This window comes from Sus scrofa, chromosome 18, assembly GCF_054392235.1.
Source record: "Sus scrofa isolate SSC_HxYL_T2T_F1_AM1 chromosome 18, Sscrofa_HxYL_maternal_Yorkshire_Landrace_v2.0, whole genome shotgun sequence".
In the NCBI taxonomy this organism is placed as follows: domain Eukaryota; kingdom Metazoa; phylum Chordata; class Mammalia; order Artiodactyla; family Suidae; genus Sus; species Sus scrofa.
In genome coordinates, this window is record NC_139400.1 from 27485274 (window position 1) to 27502249 (window position 16976).

Consider the following 16976-nt stretch of genomic DNA (forward strand, 5'->3'; position numbering starts at 1 on the left):
TATTTTATAACATCCTATAAGGGAAAATAATCTGAAAAGGAATATATATATATAACTGAATCACTGTGCTGTACATCTGAAACTAACACAACATTGTAAATCAAATAAACTTCAATTTTAAAAAAATTTTAATTAAAAAAATTTAGTAATTATTTTACTATTGAAAAAAAGTAAAAGAAGCCTTCATGGAAAATGTTGATGCCTGGAGTTCCCGTCATGGCGCAGCAGAAACAAATCCGACTAGGAACCATGAGGTTGTAGGTTTGATCCCTGGCCTCGCTCAGTGGGTTAACGATCCGGGCGTTGCCGTGAGCTGTGGTGTAGGTCGAAGACACAGAGACACAGCTCGGATCTGGCGTTGCTGTGGCTGTGGCGTAGGCTCCAATTAGAACCCTAGCCTGGGAACCTCCATATACCGCAGGTACAACCCTCAAAAAGACAAAAGACAAAAAAAAAAAAAAGAAAGGAAATGTTGATGCTTGATTTGAATCTTGAAGTTGTCCTGCTTTTCACTTGGAACCTCAGACCTGTTCTAATCATAAGGAAATCTGAGTAAGACAGTCTCCACAAATAAGTTCGGAAATGTCACCCATGTCCTGGATTCTAGCGGCCTAGTTCCTGGGCTGGGGCTCCCACATTGTCTCCTAGGTCTCTGTTGCCATTCATTAAGGAACTTGAAATTATCAGGAGTAACTCCTGAGCCCAAAGTCATAGCTCCGTGATATCTCTCCCCAAGCCCCATAAAAGGCTCAGTTCTTAGCATTAAGCTGCAGTCTTTATCAAAGTTGTATCCAAGTCCTCCCCAGGACTTAAGCCTGTCTTTGAACTCTGGCCCAGTGACCAGAGTCCCTGACTCTTATCTTGTCCTTCCCAGCCCTCTTTTCTGGGATCTGAGCTTTGTTTTATATCCCAATTGGGGTTTTGCCATCCTTCAGAATGGGCACCCATCTACCTAGGCCTGCTTAAATTCCCCACCGCTGGGGTCCCCACTTAACTGGAAAACCCAGGCCCAACTAAGTCTGTGTTGTAACTAACCTTTATTTTGCTTTTTAGGGCCACGCCTGCAGCATATGGAGGTTCCCAGGCTAGAGGTCGAATTGGAGCTACAGTTGCCAGCCTACAACCACAGCCACAGGAACAAGGGATCCAAGCCATGTCTGTGACCTACACCATAGCTCACAGCAACACCGGATCCTTAACCCACTGAGCAGGCCCAGGGATCCAATTCGCAACCTAATCGATACTAGTCAGGTCGTTACTGCTAAGCCACAACAGGAACTCCCTATGGCTAACTTTCAATAAAGAGTCTTTCTCTGACAAATTTTTGTCAGGCTCCTCTGAGCCCTCTTCTCCAAGAGATCTCAGTCTTGGTGCCCATCCTGTCTCTGGCTGCCCAGCCCAGTTTTAACAACAATCCTGCTAAGTTTAGTGAGAATCCCCCACCCTGACATTGACATGGGATCAAGTTCCTCGTCCTCCATCTTTGATGTAGAAGTTCTTGGTCTGTCTGTAACAAGAATCCTACTAAGTCAGTTTAGCAGAAATTCCCCTACCCTTAATGGCCTTCTTAGTAATTTTCCAGCCACTGCTCACTACCCTCCGTTACCCTACTACTTGTCCTTGTTCGTATTTGGAGCTGAGCTTGCTTTCTCTCCTCAACTGCATTAGATGGGACTGTTACAATAGCCTTAAATAAAGTCTTCCATGCCATTTTCATGTATCAGAATAATTGTTTAACACTTGTCATGCTCTTTGGACAATAACCACAGACAGCCCATGGCCCAGCTGCCCTTCTGGTCTACTCCAGGAGTCAGGTCTCATTCCAGCTCCTCCTCACCAGCCCCAAGCAGACACATGTGCATCAATACAGCTCAGGTGGAGCTACCTGAAAATATGGATCTGGAGAATATGGGCCAGCTGTATTCCAACCAACATTCCCTAATTCATTCAGTCAATCAGATAATCAAAACATATGACTAAATTTAAATGGTTTCTAAACATAAATATATTTTCAAAGAGCTTCCTTATTTGTATTACAGACAAACAAAATACATATGCTCAAGGCATAAAATATTTGACTTGTGCTCTTTTGAATAAAAAATCATAGTGGATGCAGATCTTTGATGTTCCAATGATGCCATAAACAAATTCACCAGTCTTTTTTTTGGACAAAGAATTATCTGAAATTTTACCTCTTGGATTCCAAGTATGTCCTCATTGTTAGTGGAGAGACTTTATTGTAAAAGTCTCCTCACCTAGAACTCTGGCGATTTTTCATGTTTTATTCATCTCTTTCATTTGGCTTCCAGTAGGGTAAGGACTTGATAAAATTCAAAATTTACTGAACTTTGTGTTTATATCAGGTCCGGAATTTTCCTCTTGTATATCTCCCTTCATTGGGATTGTTACTGAAGTGTTTTGAAGGAAATGGCGGGTCAACCATTCGTTGGTTCTCATGGCTTTGCAGTGAAGGCAGGGCCTTTCTCTGACTTGGTAACCTCCCATATTCCTTTGCCTCTGAGCTATTTTTCTCTTTTTAATACTGGCTGGAGATGGGTGATGTTCACTTTCACTCTCTTTCCATGAGGAGGCTCCTGAGTTAGATTCTTCACTGTCACACTCAGTAGTATCACTGTCATGCTGGGTCTGATTCACCTGGCCGAATTCAGAATGGCGCCTTGCTCGTCTTTGTTCAAGATAGGCATTGACCAAGGCCACTTCTGAGTCAGTTACAGCGGTGAGTTGGCTCTGCTTTGGTTTTTTCATCATTTGCAAAGAATCCCAGGCACCATCTTTGCTTTGCCGCTTGTAGGAAGTATCTCTGCTTGCTAACAAAAATGAAACAAATCCACAGGTTAGGCACATTGTTGGTTACTGTAACTTCATCTTACCTAAGGAAGCCTATGGTGTGGATTCACTTTTTGCTGCCATTTGCCAAGCCACCACTTTCCTCTACTCATTTGCAAATGTTGGTGGCTGACTTCATTTTCCAATACCATACCAAAACTCCCAAACACCAAAAGGGTCAAAGAGATGCTGACATATTACTTTTGAAGTTTTGTGGACTCCTGATAGACCCCTTTTCAAGGGAAAATGTCTTCAAACTTTCCCAGAGAAGGACTTTTTTACCTTTGCCTTGACATCCTAAAGATTCAAGTGTACATGTGAATGTGCTTTGGATAGCAGAAAACTAAAAAGGATCTTCTCTTTATACACTGGGTTTATACACTCTGGTATGTTAGAGTTGGTTTATACTAGTCAGCTTGCAAGAACAGATAAACTTTCAGGAATTTTGCAAGGTGGCTGTTAAACACAGCCATTAGTAAAAATTAAATTGTACAGCTTACCACTAAATCAATATGCTACAAGTAAGTGTAATAAATACTCAAAACTCTTCACTTCCTAAATTATTTTACTACATTTTATTATGAGGTATGTTCTTTTTTTTTTTTTTTTTTTTTTTTTTTTTTTTTTTTTTTTTTGTCTTTTTTTTTTTTGTCTTTTGTCTTTTTGTTGTTGTTGTTGCTATTTCTTGGGCCGCTCCCGCGGCATATGGAGGTTCCCAGGCTAGGGGTCGAATCGGAGCTGTAGCCACCAGCCTACGCCAGAGCCACAGCAACGCGGGATCCGAGCCGCGTCTGCAACCTACACCACAGCGCACGGCAACGCCGGATCGTTAACCCACTGAGCAAGGGCAGGGACCGAACCCGCAACCTCATGGTTCCTAGTCGGATTCGTTAACCACTGCGCCACGACGGGAACTCCGAGGTATGTTCTTGAAGCTACTATTTATGTCTGCTATCTCTGGATACTGGAAATACTATGTAATCATGTGTTACTGTGCGTTTTGTCCCAACTTCCATGTTCAGTGACATCATGTTGGTAACCTGAAATTAGTTTTGCAAGGGTTAAAAACTATTGGGTTTTTTTTTTTTTTTTTTGGCAATAAGTAAAAGAAGTCAATAAATAGCTTACATGAAACTCCAAAAAAAAAAAAAAAATCAGCAAGCACCAAGAATCAGATTTTCATTTATAGTTTTGTTGACTGTTTAGACTTAAAGTAATGGAGAACATGTTACTGACATAGATTACATTTAAAGGTGTCATGCCAACAGTCATTCTTTTGGGTGAATAGCGACCAAAAATGAGGAAATATTCTTCCAGAGTATTCTAAAACAATTATCCAACTCAGCAAAGAAATCATTCACATCATTAACAACCAAGTTAGGTTCCAACACCCATCTTCCCGTTTCTTTCATCTTACTCCTTAACTTAAAGGAAAATTCATATTGGAATTATACTTGTTCATAGGTTGAACAAGGAATTATACTTGTTCATAGCCAACTATAGGTTGGCTGAGGATGAAAGGGTCTGGCAAAAATCAAGGAAAGTATTTTGTGAGAATCACTGTTTATATGGAATTTACCATAAAGTGTATTTCTGTACTTTATTATTTATTTGTAAATTGTGTGATATATATCCTTTATATTAGTTAAAAAAAACTTTAAATGGAATACACACACATTTTTGGAGAGCCAGTTGCGAAATATTATTCAGATTCAGCACAACACTGCTTATAGGTGACTGAAAAAGATGTCATAAACAGTTCAGAGTCCTGTGGTAACATTAACAATAAGTGTGTGAGGGAGTTCCCGTCGTGGCGCAGTGGTTAACGAATCCGACTAGGAACCATGAGCTTGCGGGTTTGATCCCTGCCCTTGCTCAGTGGGTTAACGATCCGGCGTTGCCGTGAGCTGTGGTGTAGGTTGCAGACGCGGCTCGGATCCCGCGTTGCTGTGCCTCTGGCATAGGCCGGTGGCTACAGCTCCGATTCAACCCCTGGCCTGGGAACCTCCATATGCCGCGGGAGCGGCCCAAGAAATAGCAACAACAACAACAACAAAAGACAAAAAGACAAAAAAAAAAAAAAAAAAAAAAAAACAATAAGTGTGTGTGAAAAGCAAGCTGTCTGACAGGAGAGTGCTAAGGAATGAAAAGAGAGCTTGAGCTGTCTACCGATCAGTAATTTACAGCCTCTAGTAGCTAAGCTGTCCTTCTGCACAAAGCAAGGTGCTCCTCCAATGAGCCACCGCAGGTCTGGGGAGGCTCTATGACACTCTTGGCTGTTTACTTCTCGTTTGCTCTCCACACAGCACATATTTCTCTCATCGTAGTCCAATACCAAACACACACTGGCTCTCACCTTTACCTAGTGAAGTGCTTGTCCCATTGTCTTCATCCTTTTTCTTCTCAGACATCTGTTTCAGAAATACAAATTAGTAAGAGTGATCTCAATTGATTGTTTATTGGTTGTTTTCACTCATATTGACTTGTTAAGAAACAATTCTCAACTAAAAATAGGGATAATGATGAAGATTCAATAAACCAATGTGTGTAAAAACATTTGGCACAGACTTGGGGCTCAATAAATGCTGGTAAAAAGCAAAAAAAAAGAAGAAGAAGAAAAGAAAAAGAAAGAAACACTATTGCCTTAGACCCTTTGACAATGTCTATTTTTCTTTCTTTGGCCGTACCAGTGGCATTAAATTCCCAGGCCAGGGATTTAACCCATGCCACAGCAGTGACCCAAGCCACAGCAGTAGCAATGCTGGACCCTTAACCTGCTGAGCTACCGGGGGTCTAATTTTGTTTCATTATTTATTTATTTATTTATTTATTTGTGTTTTCCAGGGCCTTACCCACAGCCTATGGAAGTTCCCACACCAGGGGGCTAACATGAGCTGCAGCGACCAGCCTACGCCACAGCCACAGCAATTCAGGATCCAAGACACATCTGCAACCTACACCACAGCTCTAGGCAAAGCCAGATCCCTGATGCCCTGGAGGGAGCAGATTCATTCCCCCTGTGCCACAGTGGGAACTCCCAGGGGTCTAATTCTTAAACCATCAGTGCAGGAGTTCCCTGGTGGTGCAGTGGATTAGGGATCTGGCATTGTCACTGATGTGGCATGGGTTTGTTCCCTGGCCTTGGAACTTCCACATGCCACATGCACAGTCAATTCAGTTCAATAAATACTTACTGAGTTCCTATGATAATGATCCTACTTCCAATGCCCATTAAGAAGACCATGCTTGAGTAGCAGGATCTACCAAAATGTTCTGAATCAAGCAAAATGGAACAAAGACTTGAGAGAAAAAAATATTGATGAGAAGCTATAGGTTATAGCATTTTTCCCTGTACTCACTGAAATTATAGAGAAATATCATTTAAATGTCATTTTAAAACAGATGTGATAGTGCTAGGATTGATTCAAAATTACTTTTTAAAGGACATTTTATCAGGTCATGTTATGACAATGCTTTAAGATCTTTATATGAATTCATAGGCTTCCTATGTCCTAAATCTTTCAGAAACATTCCTCCAAAATGCAACCATAATATGTTACCTGTGAATATGGCAGCCAGAAGAAATGGATTTATTTGAATAGTTTAAATTTCAAATATTCTGCCCAACAGTCCATAAATATAGTTATCCCATTTTTTAGATCAGTGTATCACTTTTTTAATTTTTTTATTTTATTTTATTTTATTTTATTTTTGGCTGTGCCCATAGTATGTAAAAGTTCCCGGGCCAGAGATCAAACCCACGCCACAGCAGCAACCCTGCCTGCTGCAGTGACAAAACCAGATCCTTAAACCTCTGCACCACAAGAGAACTCCCACTTTCTGATGCTAAAAATGATTTTGCCAAAAGATACAAATACAAAGCAACTCTTTCACAATGTATCAGATACTTTAGAAATACTCATAACACTTTTGGCACATAGTAATTCTGGGAATCTATCACCAGGAAATAAACTCCAAAAGAGAGAAAGTTTTGTGTATAGAAATAATCATCCCATGAGGCACCACCTCACACAAGTTAGAGTGGCCATCATTAACAAGTCAACAAGTCACAAATGCTGGAGAGGATGTGGAGAAAAGGAACCTTCCTTCACTGCTGGTGGGAATGTCAGCTTGTACAACCACTATGGAAAACAGTATGGAAATACCTCAGAAAACTAAATATAAAACTACCATATGACCCAGCAATCCCACTCCTGGGCATCTATCTGGACAAAACTTTCATTAGAAAAGGATACATGCCACTCATAAGTTCATCGCAGCACTATTCATAATAGCCAAGACATGGAAACAACCTAAGTGCCCATCCACGGATGAATGCATTATGCGGTGCATACATACAATGGAATACTACTCAAGCCATTAAAAAGGACAAAATAATGCCATTTGCAGCAACATGGATGGAACCAGAGATCTCATAATGAATGAAGTAACTCAGAAAGAAAAAAACAGACACCATATGATATCACTTATATGTGGAGTCTAAAATATGGAACATGATCTATCTACAAAACAGAAAAGATCATGGACATGGAGTACAGACTTGTGTTTGCCAGCAGGGAGAGGGAGGGAGTGGAATGGGTTGGGAGTCCTGGGTTAGTAGATGAAAACTGTTGCGTTTGGAGTGGATGGACAATGGGATTCTGCTGTATAGCACAGGGAATTATATATCTAATCACTGTAATGGAACATGATGGAGGATAATGTGAGAAAAAGAATGTATACATATGTATGACTGGGTCACTTTGCTGTACAGAAGAAATTGACGGAACAATGTAAATCAAGTATAATAAAAAGTTTAAGGAAGTTCCTGTCATGGCTCAGCAGTAACAAATCCAACTAGTATCCATGAGGACATGGGTTCGATCCCTGGCCTCGCTCAATGGGTTAAGGATCCGGTGTTGCCATGAGCTGTGGTGTAGACTGCAGACAAGGCTCAGATTCCACGTTGCTGAGGCAGTGGTATAGGCCAGCAACTATAGCTCTGATTTGACCCCTGGCCTGGGAACTTCCATATGCTGTGGGTGTGGCCCTAAAAAGACAAAAAATAAAAATAATAATTAAAATTAAAAATGAAAAAGAAATAATCATCCCAGTGTAATAAAGATAATATAAATACAAAATTCAAAAGCAGACAATAGTCAAATAAATAATGGTACAAACACAAAATATATGTTGTAAAAATTATTATAAAGTATGTCACAAGATGAGGAAAATAAATGCTATAATATTAACAGTCAAGATGGAAATTTGTATATGCAATATGATCAAAGTTAGCTAAAAATATGAAAAGAAAAAAAGACTAAGGAATGTACACAGTGTCAGCAATAGTTGGCTTTGAGTGATGAAACTGATTTTTTTTCCCTTCTAATTCTTCAAATTATCAAATGAATTTATGTAGAAAGTCTAACTGCCTTTGGGTTGAAAAGTACCATACATGGGTATTCATAACTGCAATCTAAGATCTCTGGCCCACTCCTTTCTTAATAACTGATCTCCACACTGATAGGCAAGTTTCTTTAACTCTGGATTTCTTTGCTTTTTAGGTTCCTGAAATCGTTCTCTGAAAACTTTAAGAGTGGGATCCTCTTCCAAGATAACTTTTTTAAACTGTCTTTTGGGGCACCTTATTTTAAATTTAATATGTATAGCAATGATTTTTAAAAGATTAGAAGTTTATAAACCTAAAAAGTGAATAGTAGGTTTTTTTCCTACATAATTTGGAGTGGTTTTTATTTTATTTTTTCTGCTTTCCTATAATGTCCACATTTTCTATAAGGGGTACTTTTGTAATTGAGGGGGAGAAGTATCTTAAAACACTTATTAGGTTTATTTATTTTTCATAGAAAGCTTCCATATTTGACTTGATGTCAAATCAAAATATAATCACAAATCAAAAGAAAGATTTTACATCAAGTTAAGTGGAATCATATGAACTGTGGTTCCCAAAAGCATTTTATTAACTGTCTTTGTGTGTGACTCAGTTGAATGAAAACAGCAGTACTGCCTGCTCTGAAGGGCAGGGTAGGAGAGATCTTGGCTATGGCTCTGCCTTTCTGCCACTAAGCAACTTCGTGATTTTACCAAGCCACTTAACACCTCCTAAACTCAGTTTCCATATATGAAAAAATGGAGCTTGGACTGGTATTGTTTGAAAAAATTCCAGCCCTTGCAGTCTGAATAAATACTAAGCAAACACATAAACTAAATATAGCAAATATATTTTTCTCTGAAAGCAAAAGGGCAAAGGCATCTTAAAAAGTGGCAAATCCAGAGATCAGTGTGCTTCATGTTTGAGGATAATTACCACCACATTTCCATCACACTTTCACCATTACTTCAAGGTTTGTAAATAGAAGCTCATAGTTTAGCAGAGAAAATGAAGTTCAAAGTAAAGGAAAAATTCCATTCTTTTTGACTAGCTCTCATGTGGTTCTCAGATTTCAAATCTGGGACCTTTCAGAAGAAGCAGTTGAGTAGATTATAGCTGCCATAAGGGTACAAAGTGAAAGGCGAAACCTCTAAGATAATTAAGGTTTTAATCAGCACTGAATAGATATAATTCAACATTTCAACTACACTGTGAAGCAAACAATTGATTGTGTCAGGAAACCTGGATCTATTCTCTCTGTCATAACCATTCACGTGATATTGGACAAGTCACTTAATTTCTTTGGGCTTTATCAGCAAAAAAACGGGGGGATGGAGAGGGGGAATACTGCTATCTTACTCGCCTACAGATAGGCCAGTCCATATGCTCTTTAAGGTCCTTGAAGCTCAAGGTTCTATGACTCTGAAGAGCTGATGCAAGCAAGGGAGCAGAGAAATAGCTTAGACTTTTTAGTGGTCTTCATGATGAAATTGCCAAGAATCAATTTCAATTTTTTTGTTAATTTTCTAAAGTAGATTTTCTTGCCAGGCTAGACAAATTCAATGTACTTAGCTAGGGAGTCTAAGACGGGTATACTATCACTATTCTAAATAGCCTTTTGGCAATACATCTACCTTAAATATTTAGACTTTAGATGAAACTTCTTAGGGGGAGGAGGTGATGAGGGGAAGAGTCTTGATTATTATAATGGAATCCAGCTGGCAAAGACATAACACACCTCCTTCTCTCCATCCAGAGCTGATACAGCACTCAGCCTAGCTGACCGTTGCCAGCCCAGTGCTCTGGATGTAATGCTAAGTGGCAGTGGTTTTATTAATCATCAGCCTGGTATTAATAGCCAGCAAGGATTCCATGTCAGCAGTTTATAAGATCTTGGTTACTTGTAATATGTTGGAGCATCACAGCCCTCATTAAGTGGGCTATCTCATTCCTTTGAGGATAGCATTTTCTTCTGCCAGTAGGTGGTCTAGAGTGGTAACTTTAGCTCTGTTTAGTTCTGTTTCTTATTCTACGCAGAGAATGTATCGCCTCATTCTAAAAACCCCAAATCCTACAACTTGTATCCTTATAAATACAACAATTCTGTATCTTGATTAGAATTTGATGGCTACAAAAGGAATTTGGAGGTCATTAACCAGTAGGAAGTTTACCCCACCATTACACAGCATATGGGCAAACTGCAAACAACCTAAAAGGTTTCCAAATTGCAGATTTGTTATGTTGCAACCGCAAGACAAAACTATACCATCATTAAGAGTGCTGTTGTGTGAATATAATTTGAAGAAATATTACAATATAATATTAAGCTTAAAAAAGCGAGACATTAAAATATGTACAATATTTGCTGTAAATCTTAAGTGAATACTGTAAATCAACTACACCCCAATATTTTTTTAAAAAAAGAGGAACCAAAAAAAAATAATAACCATCCAAAAATATATATATACAATATAATGCCAATCACCTAAGATCAAAGATAGAGACATCTCTAGAGAGATAGACTGTAATACAGAAAAAGAAAAAAAAAAAACAGAAGAACATATTCCAAATGTTAACAGCATTTATCTCTAGGAAATAGAATTACAGTAGTCTAAATTTTCTTCTTCATCCTTTTCTGCATTCTTGGATTCCTTAGACTGTAACTGCATTATTTTTAAAACTAGGAAACAAACTTTTCAAAAGTAGTTTCTTCCAAGTAAAGTGAATTTATTTCATGGAATATCCCTTAGTATAAACACATTATTTACTTCTTGAGAGAGTGTGTGTGTGTGTGTGTGTGTCTTTTTGCCATTTCTTGGGCCACTCCCACAGCATATGGAGGTTCCCAGGCTAGGGGTCTAATCGGAGCTGTAGCTGCCAGCCTATGCCAGAGCCACAGCAACGTGGGATCCGAGCCGCGTCTGCGACCTACACCACAGTTCACGGCAACGCCGGATCCTTAACCCACTGAGCAAGACCAAGGATCAAACCTGCAACCTCATGGTTCCTAGTCAGATTCGTTAACCACTGAGCCACGACGGAAACTCCTAAACATATTATTTAAATGAAAAAGGATATCCTACCCAGAGAGAAGCCCGAGAGAAGAACATCAGGACCAATATAATGACAAAATACCAAAGCAGGAAGTTCCCTATTGCCCCACAAGAGTCATCCTTCCGGCATTCATAATCCTGATTTGGAATAGTAAAACTTATAGGTATGGGGGGAGGGTCCACCTCCCAAAATAAAGAAAAAAGATCTCCCATGATGTCTTGTTGCTTTGAAAATAAAACATGCTCAAAGGGATGAAGATGACTGAGAAGTACTTCACTCCATGTGTATGACAACTTCCTTGGCAACCTATTATGACATACACTTCAGTAACTGAGACGGGAGCTGACAAACATTTCTTAGATTTCTATGTTTTGGGAAGATTTATCTAAATTACTTCTATGAATGTTTAAGGTACCTTCCTCATACCTCAATATGGCACATTCTGACTTAGTCTTTTTTTTGTCCTTTTATATACTGTATTTTCTTTAAATACAGTATTTCAATGTCTATAAAATCTAAGTCTCTGAGATATCCATTCATTTATTCTTTGATATAATCAGTGTAAATTAACACAGACAGTTCCAAAGTGTTATAGACCAAATTGTGTTCCACAAAATGTATATATTGAAGCACAAAGACCCATTTGACAATAGCTGGAGATGGGGCCTTAAAGAGGTAATGAAGGTTAAATGAACTGATAAGGATGGGGCCCTAATCCAATAGGACTAGTGTCCTTATGAGAAGAGAAAGAGACATCAGGGAGGTGCCATGTGAGGACACAGAATGAAGGAGGTCATTTGCAAGCCAAAGAGACAAGGCTCAGGAGAAACCAATCCTGCTGGCACCTTGATCTTAGACTTCCAAACTTCACAACTGTGAAAAAATTAATTTCTGTTGTTTAAGGCATCCAGTCTGTGGTATTTTGCTATGGCAACCCTAGTAAACTAATACAGAATGTCAACAATATATCTAATTTAGGCAGTGTTCCTTTTTAAGCCTTGAATAAATGCATAGAACAGAGATGTGTCTGTTGCGAATTACATCAAATACATACAATTTCTTCTTAGGGAAGAGCCAACATGGGTTGGGGAGGAACCTGGTATTCTAATTTTCACGGTACTGTAACAATTTTCAAGTTAGCTCATCTTTACAACTAGAGCAAAACATCATTGTTGCTAAGATACTCTAAAAATTATTTTTAGAAATCCACTTAAAAATCGGTTTTAAGATCTTTAAGAGCATAGCATACCTGCAGATTTTCGTTAATATGCTGTACCAGGAGGAAACTTCTTTTTCTTTTATTGGAGCTTACTTAGGAGCATTTCAGGAAAAATTTTGGCAGTTGGGACCTATATGATGCAACAATCTACTAGCTTATTATGACAGAGAGTGATGTTTTTATTAGAAGCATACTTCTCTGCATCGCCAAGAGTAAGTTCCCGGACGTTGCCCGTCTGCTTTAGGCCCGCTTTGTCTCCTTCAGGAAGTTCTCTTGGATTCAGGGCTGGGCCCCTCACGTCTCCTTGGGGTTCACCGCGCCCCACCTCACCTGCCTTTCTTAGTGCACATGTCCTCCCCGCCAGGCTGAGCTTCTTCAGTGAGTAACCACCGAAGCTTTTACTTTTACATTCCCGCGTGTGGTTCAGCGGCACACAGTAGGCGTTTGTATTTCTTCAATAAAACCAAACTGAACTCCCTGATGAAACTTTTCCTCAGAATTAGTTCTTCTAAATAATATGCAAGAAAAGTAAAAGTTTGGGGGTTTAAAAAAAAAACCTCAAAACCACCAACTTTTAACAAAAACACATTTTGGCTTTTCTTGTTGCACCCTCATTACAAGGATATTTAAGAATTTACATCGGATCAGAACACTTAATTTTTTTTTTTTTTTTTTTTTTTTTTTTAGCATAGAGGTGTGAGAAATGCTTTGTCATTGCTGGTGGTGTATGGACACATTATCCAATACTCTGCATCCTACAATTAGCCACCCAGCTTAATCAAATCTGCTTTAAAATGTGAGTCCACAAATGCTGTAAGGAAGCTAAAACTATATTAATCTATAGAAATTCCGCTTGTTATAGTTACTACTTTTTACTGCGGGTTTAGAACCTGGTCTGAGTTTTTGCTGCTCAGTTTTCTCCCGGCACCTGAGTGGGAGCCACAAATCCGGGAGCTGTTTCCCTGGTAACGCTGTTAGCCCCGTCCCTCCTCCCCCCCAAACTCTTCTCTTCTCGCGAGAAGAAACAGTTCCGTTCTTCCGGTATCTGCAGTTCCACAAGCTGGTAGCCTTCACCTTAGCACTGGCTTCGCGCATGTGCAGTAGGGAGTGGCGCGAGTCCACTGCTTCCGGCCGGAGAACACGGTGCGTTTTCAGGGTCATCTTTGTGCTTCCTGGATTTAGAGTCCACGCGGGTCGTGGGAGTTCCGCGCCTGCGGACCTGGCGAGGGTTGAACCAAAAGGGACTGTGGCCGGATCTCCCACTACCTGTAGTGGAAAGAAGCTGTAGGGGGTGCGAAAGTTCCTACTGTGAGAGCCAGGGAGGGTAGCTCCCCACACTGGGGCGTTTTGACTCTGGGACAGGGAGGAGGGGAGGGTGCTGCTCCATGTAGCGGGAACTAGTGTTACACTTGTCTGCAGGAGATGAAGCCTAGCAAAGTGAAGGAAATGTAAATCCCAGTGTGGACCAAAACTGTACACTCTCCCCCACCACCCTTACCCCCTTAACATCTTGGGTACTCGCCCTTCCAAAACTTAAATCCTGATAGTTTATCAGCAACACAAAAACGGAGATCTCTGGCGTGTGCAGAGTTTTGTTTTTTTTTTTTAAATCGTAGGCAGTTAATGGCTTATATCTTACTTGGAATATTTTATCTCGTAATTTGGTATTTTGAATTTCTTAACAGCTTTTGGCCTAGTCTTTGTGACATATTCCAAAAACACAACACAGTGTAATTGCAAAGATAACCATTAACCCTTATGTTACAAAATACTTTCATTTATTGGAAATGTTAAATTATTCTCTGAAGCGACCAGCCAGTTCTCTGTTGATTACAGTGTGGTGCCAGTGAAGCTGTAATTTAGGGTTCCCTTTTCTTATACTAATATTAAAATGTAAAAAAAGTTTAGAACTTTGAAAGCTGAAAGTTATGTGCAATTTTTAGTTACCGTTATAGTGGACACAAGTTTGATTTCTTAAATGGAGAAGTAGTTTCTTTTAATTAATTTTCATGCTTTTTGATTTTGAACAGATGCAAGGGGAGCCAAACCCTAGTGCTTCCCTTATTGACAGAACCATCAAGATGAGAAAAGAAACAGAAGCTAGGAAAGTGGTTTTAGCCTGGGGACTCCTAAATGTATCTATGGCTGGAATGATATATACTGAAATGTAAGTTAATTAACAAAAAAAGGAGGGGAGTGAAAATTTAAATAAGAGACCAATGGTTGGTTCCACAGGTTTTGTGTTTATTTTGATTTGTGGTGTGTTTCTGTTTTTGTTTTTTTAAGTATTGAAAAGGCTTTTAATTTTTTCAGGACTGGAAAATTGATTAGCTCATATTATAATGTGACATACTGGCCCCTGTGGTATATTGGTAAGTAATTAATTTTCACTGCACTTTAGAGTTACTTCCAATGAAAAACAGTGTTCATGTTTAATTCAAGTTAGTATTCATTCCTTCATTCAACAAATATCTGCTATGTTCCCAAAACTGGGAATACATCAGAAAGTGAATACGGTCCCTGCCCTCATGGAAGAAATATTCCAAAGTTTAATACACACATTAATCTAAAGTCTTTAGGGAAGTGATGTGGAAAGTGGAGAGCAAGAGTTTTGGAATCTGCATCCCTGTGTTAGATTCATGGCTTCAGTAGCTAGCTGTGTGCTATTGGCAAAAGTCATTTGACTTCTCTACAACTGTTGGTTGATCTTTAAAGTGAAGGTGAAAATATTCATTGTAAAGATTACATACAACTCACTAGTAAGTGCCCTACACATAGTAGAAATTAATTAATTAATTTACTTGTTTTTGTTTTTCTAGGGCTGTTTCCACGGCATATGGAGGTTCCCAGGCTATGGGTCTAATCCAAGCTGTAGCTGCTGGGCTACGCCAGGGCCAGAGCAACGCCAGATCAGAGCTGAGTCTGAGACCCACACCACAGCTCACAGCAACGCCGGATCCTTAACCCACTGAGCGAGGCTAGGGATTGAACCCATAACCTCTTGGTTCCTAGTTGAATTCGTTAACCACTGAGCCACGATGGGAACTCCTAGACATTAATTTTACTGTTACGAGGAATAAGATAGTTTTCAATTTTATTATTGTTAATTTGCTGAAGTATGAATGGTTTTATTTCCCCCCTTTAAATGTTCCACCTCCCTTATAAAAAAATTGTTCTCTTCCAGAGCTTGCCCTTGCATCTCTCTTCAGCCTAAACGCTTTATTTGACTTTTGGAGATATTTCAAATATACTGTGGCACCAACAAGTCTGGTTGTCAGCCCTGGACAGCAAACACTTTTAGGGCTGAAAACAGCTGGTAAGTGTTTTATATCTTTTGCAAAGGTGGGGAAAAGGTTGGCAATAAATCTTTCTCAATTTAATTTTCCCCTTTCATAGACTCAGCTGGAAGGGACTTCTAAGGCCACCTGGTTCAACTGTATTAAACAGTTCAACACTAAATTGTCTTAAGACCAATGATCGTCATTCCATTTATATAAATTGAATGGAACTAACATTCGACAGGCTTATGGAAGTTTGTTTTGTTGTTTGATTACTGTTCAAATTAAATGACTAACTTTTGCTGCATGGAAGTTCATTTCTTATTTTGAACTCTATAGAAGTGGTAAACGACCATTTGTGTCCTTTGGTAATAATACTTTATGTAATTTAACAACTAAGACACTCTAAGCCTTTTCCTGAAAAAGATTCAGTCATTAAATCCACTTTTGCGGAAATTTTATTTATACTTACAATTGTTTGTTTCTTCCTTCTAGTTGTACAGACTACTCCTCCACGTGATCTGGCAGCAACACAAATTCCTTCCTCTCCACCTCCTTCAATTCAGGGTCAGAGTGTGTTAAGTTATAGCCCATCTCGCTCACCCAGTACCAGCCCCAAGTTCACCACCAGCTGTATAACTGGATATAGCCCTCAGCTGCAAGGTCTGTCATCAGGTGGCAGTGGTTCTTATAGCCCCGGAGTGACCTTCTCACCTGTCAGTGGTTATAACAAGGTAATGACCCTTTTTTCTGGCCAATCACGTTACTATTTTAGAATTGGGAGGTTTGAATTGAAAAACACCTAGTGAGTTAAAACTCCTTGTTTTATCTATCAATGTAGAAACTCAGGAACAGTGGGTAATTGACTTGCCCAGATTGCCTATTTAAGAGCCAAGAATAGAACCCACACCATAGCAGTGACAACATGGATCCTTAATCCATTGCACTACCAGGGAACTCCAAGAGTAGGTTTAGTTTTGTAAGAAACTGCCAAACTGTCTTCCACAGTGTCTGTACTGTTTTGCATTCCCATCAAGTAAGTTCCTGTTACTCTGTATCCTCACCAGCATTTGGTATTGGTGGTGTTCTGGATTGGGGCCATTCTCATTGGTGTGTTACTTTTTGAAAATAAAAAACCAAAACAAATAGGAATTTCAATTAAAGAGAAATAAAATAAAGTTCTTTGTTT

The 16976-nt window shown here is 39.3% G+C and overlaps 2 protein-coding genes across 10 annotated transcripts in view; one reads left to right on the forward strand and one right to left on the reverse strand.

The window, feature by feature from the left end:
• Positions 1-1987: 1987 nt before the first annotated feature.
• SSMEM1 (serine rich single-pass membrane protein 1) lies at positions 1988-13491 on the reverse strand. 3 transcript variants are annotated; one of them, XM_085005458.1, is made up of 3 exons: positions 12540-13491; positions 5204-5258; positions 1988-2828 (listed from the first exon to the last, which is right to left on the reverse strand). In XM_085005458.1, the coding sequence occupies exons 2-3, from the start codon at positions 5256-5258 to the stop codon at positions 2332-2334; spliced, it is 552 nt and encodes a 183-aa protein (XP_084861584.1). In that variant the 5' UTR covers positions 12540-13491; the 3' UTR covers positions 1988-2331. The 3 variants fall into 3 exon arrangements, with proteins under 3 accessions (XP_084861584.1, XP_084861583.1, XP_003484066.1); XM_085005457.1 differs by lacking the exon at positions 12540-13491 and adding an exon at positions 11320-11584 and having other exon boundaries at positions 5210-5258; XM_003484018.5 differs by lacking the exon at positions 12540-13491 and adding an exon at positions 11320-11568.
• A 130-nt stretch (positions 13492-13621) lies between these two features.
• TMEM209 (transmembrane protein 209) overlaps positions 13622-16976 on the forward strand; it is a 29645-nt gene continuing 26290 nt past the window's right edge. For 5 of the 7 annotated variants that reach the window (XR_014833895.1, XR_014833893.1, XR_014833894.1 and 2 more), the window contains exons 1-5: positions 13622-13652; positions 14540-14676; positions 14823-14881; positions 15694-15825; positions 16283-16521. Coding sequence is in view for 2 of the 7 variants with exons in the window: in XM_003134688.7 (XP_003134736.2) it covers positions 14540-14676; positions 14823-14881; positions 15694-15825; positions 16283-16521 (567 nt within the window). In the remaining 5 variants the exon portion in view is untranslated. Of the gene's footprint in view, positions 13818-14539; positions 14677-14822; positions 14882-15693; positions 15826-16282; positions 16522-16976 lie in introns of all 7 variants that reach the window. The other 2 variants (XR_014833896.1, XM_005673176.4) reach the window with 1 other exon arrangement.

Coding starts and splice junctions, on each gene's coding strand:
- SSMEM1 (XM_003484018.5), bottom strand. CDS start 11,502: ATGGGAGATCTTTTTTCTTTATTTTGGGAGGTGGACCCTCCCCCCATA. Junction 5,259..11,319: donor TCTCTCGGGCTTCTCTCTGG/GTAGGATATCCT, acceptor TTTCTGAAACAG/ATGTCTGAGAAGAAAAAGGA. Junction 2,829..5,203: donor AAGCACTTCACTAGGTAAAG/GTGAGAGCCAGT, acceptor CATTTTTGTTAG/CAAGCAGAGATACTTCCTAC.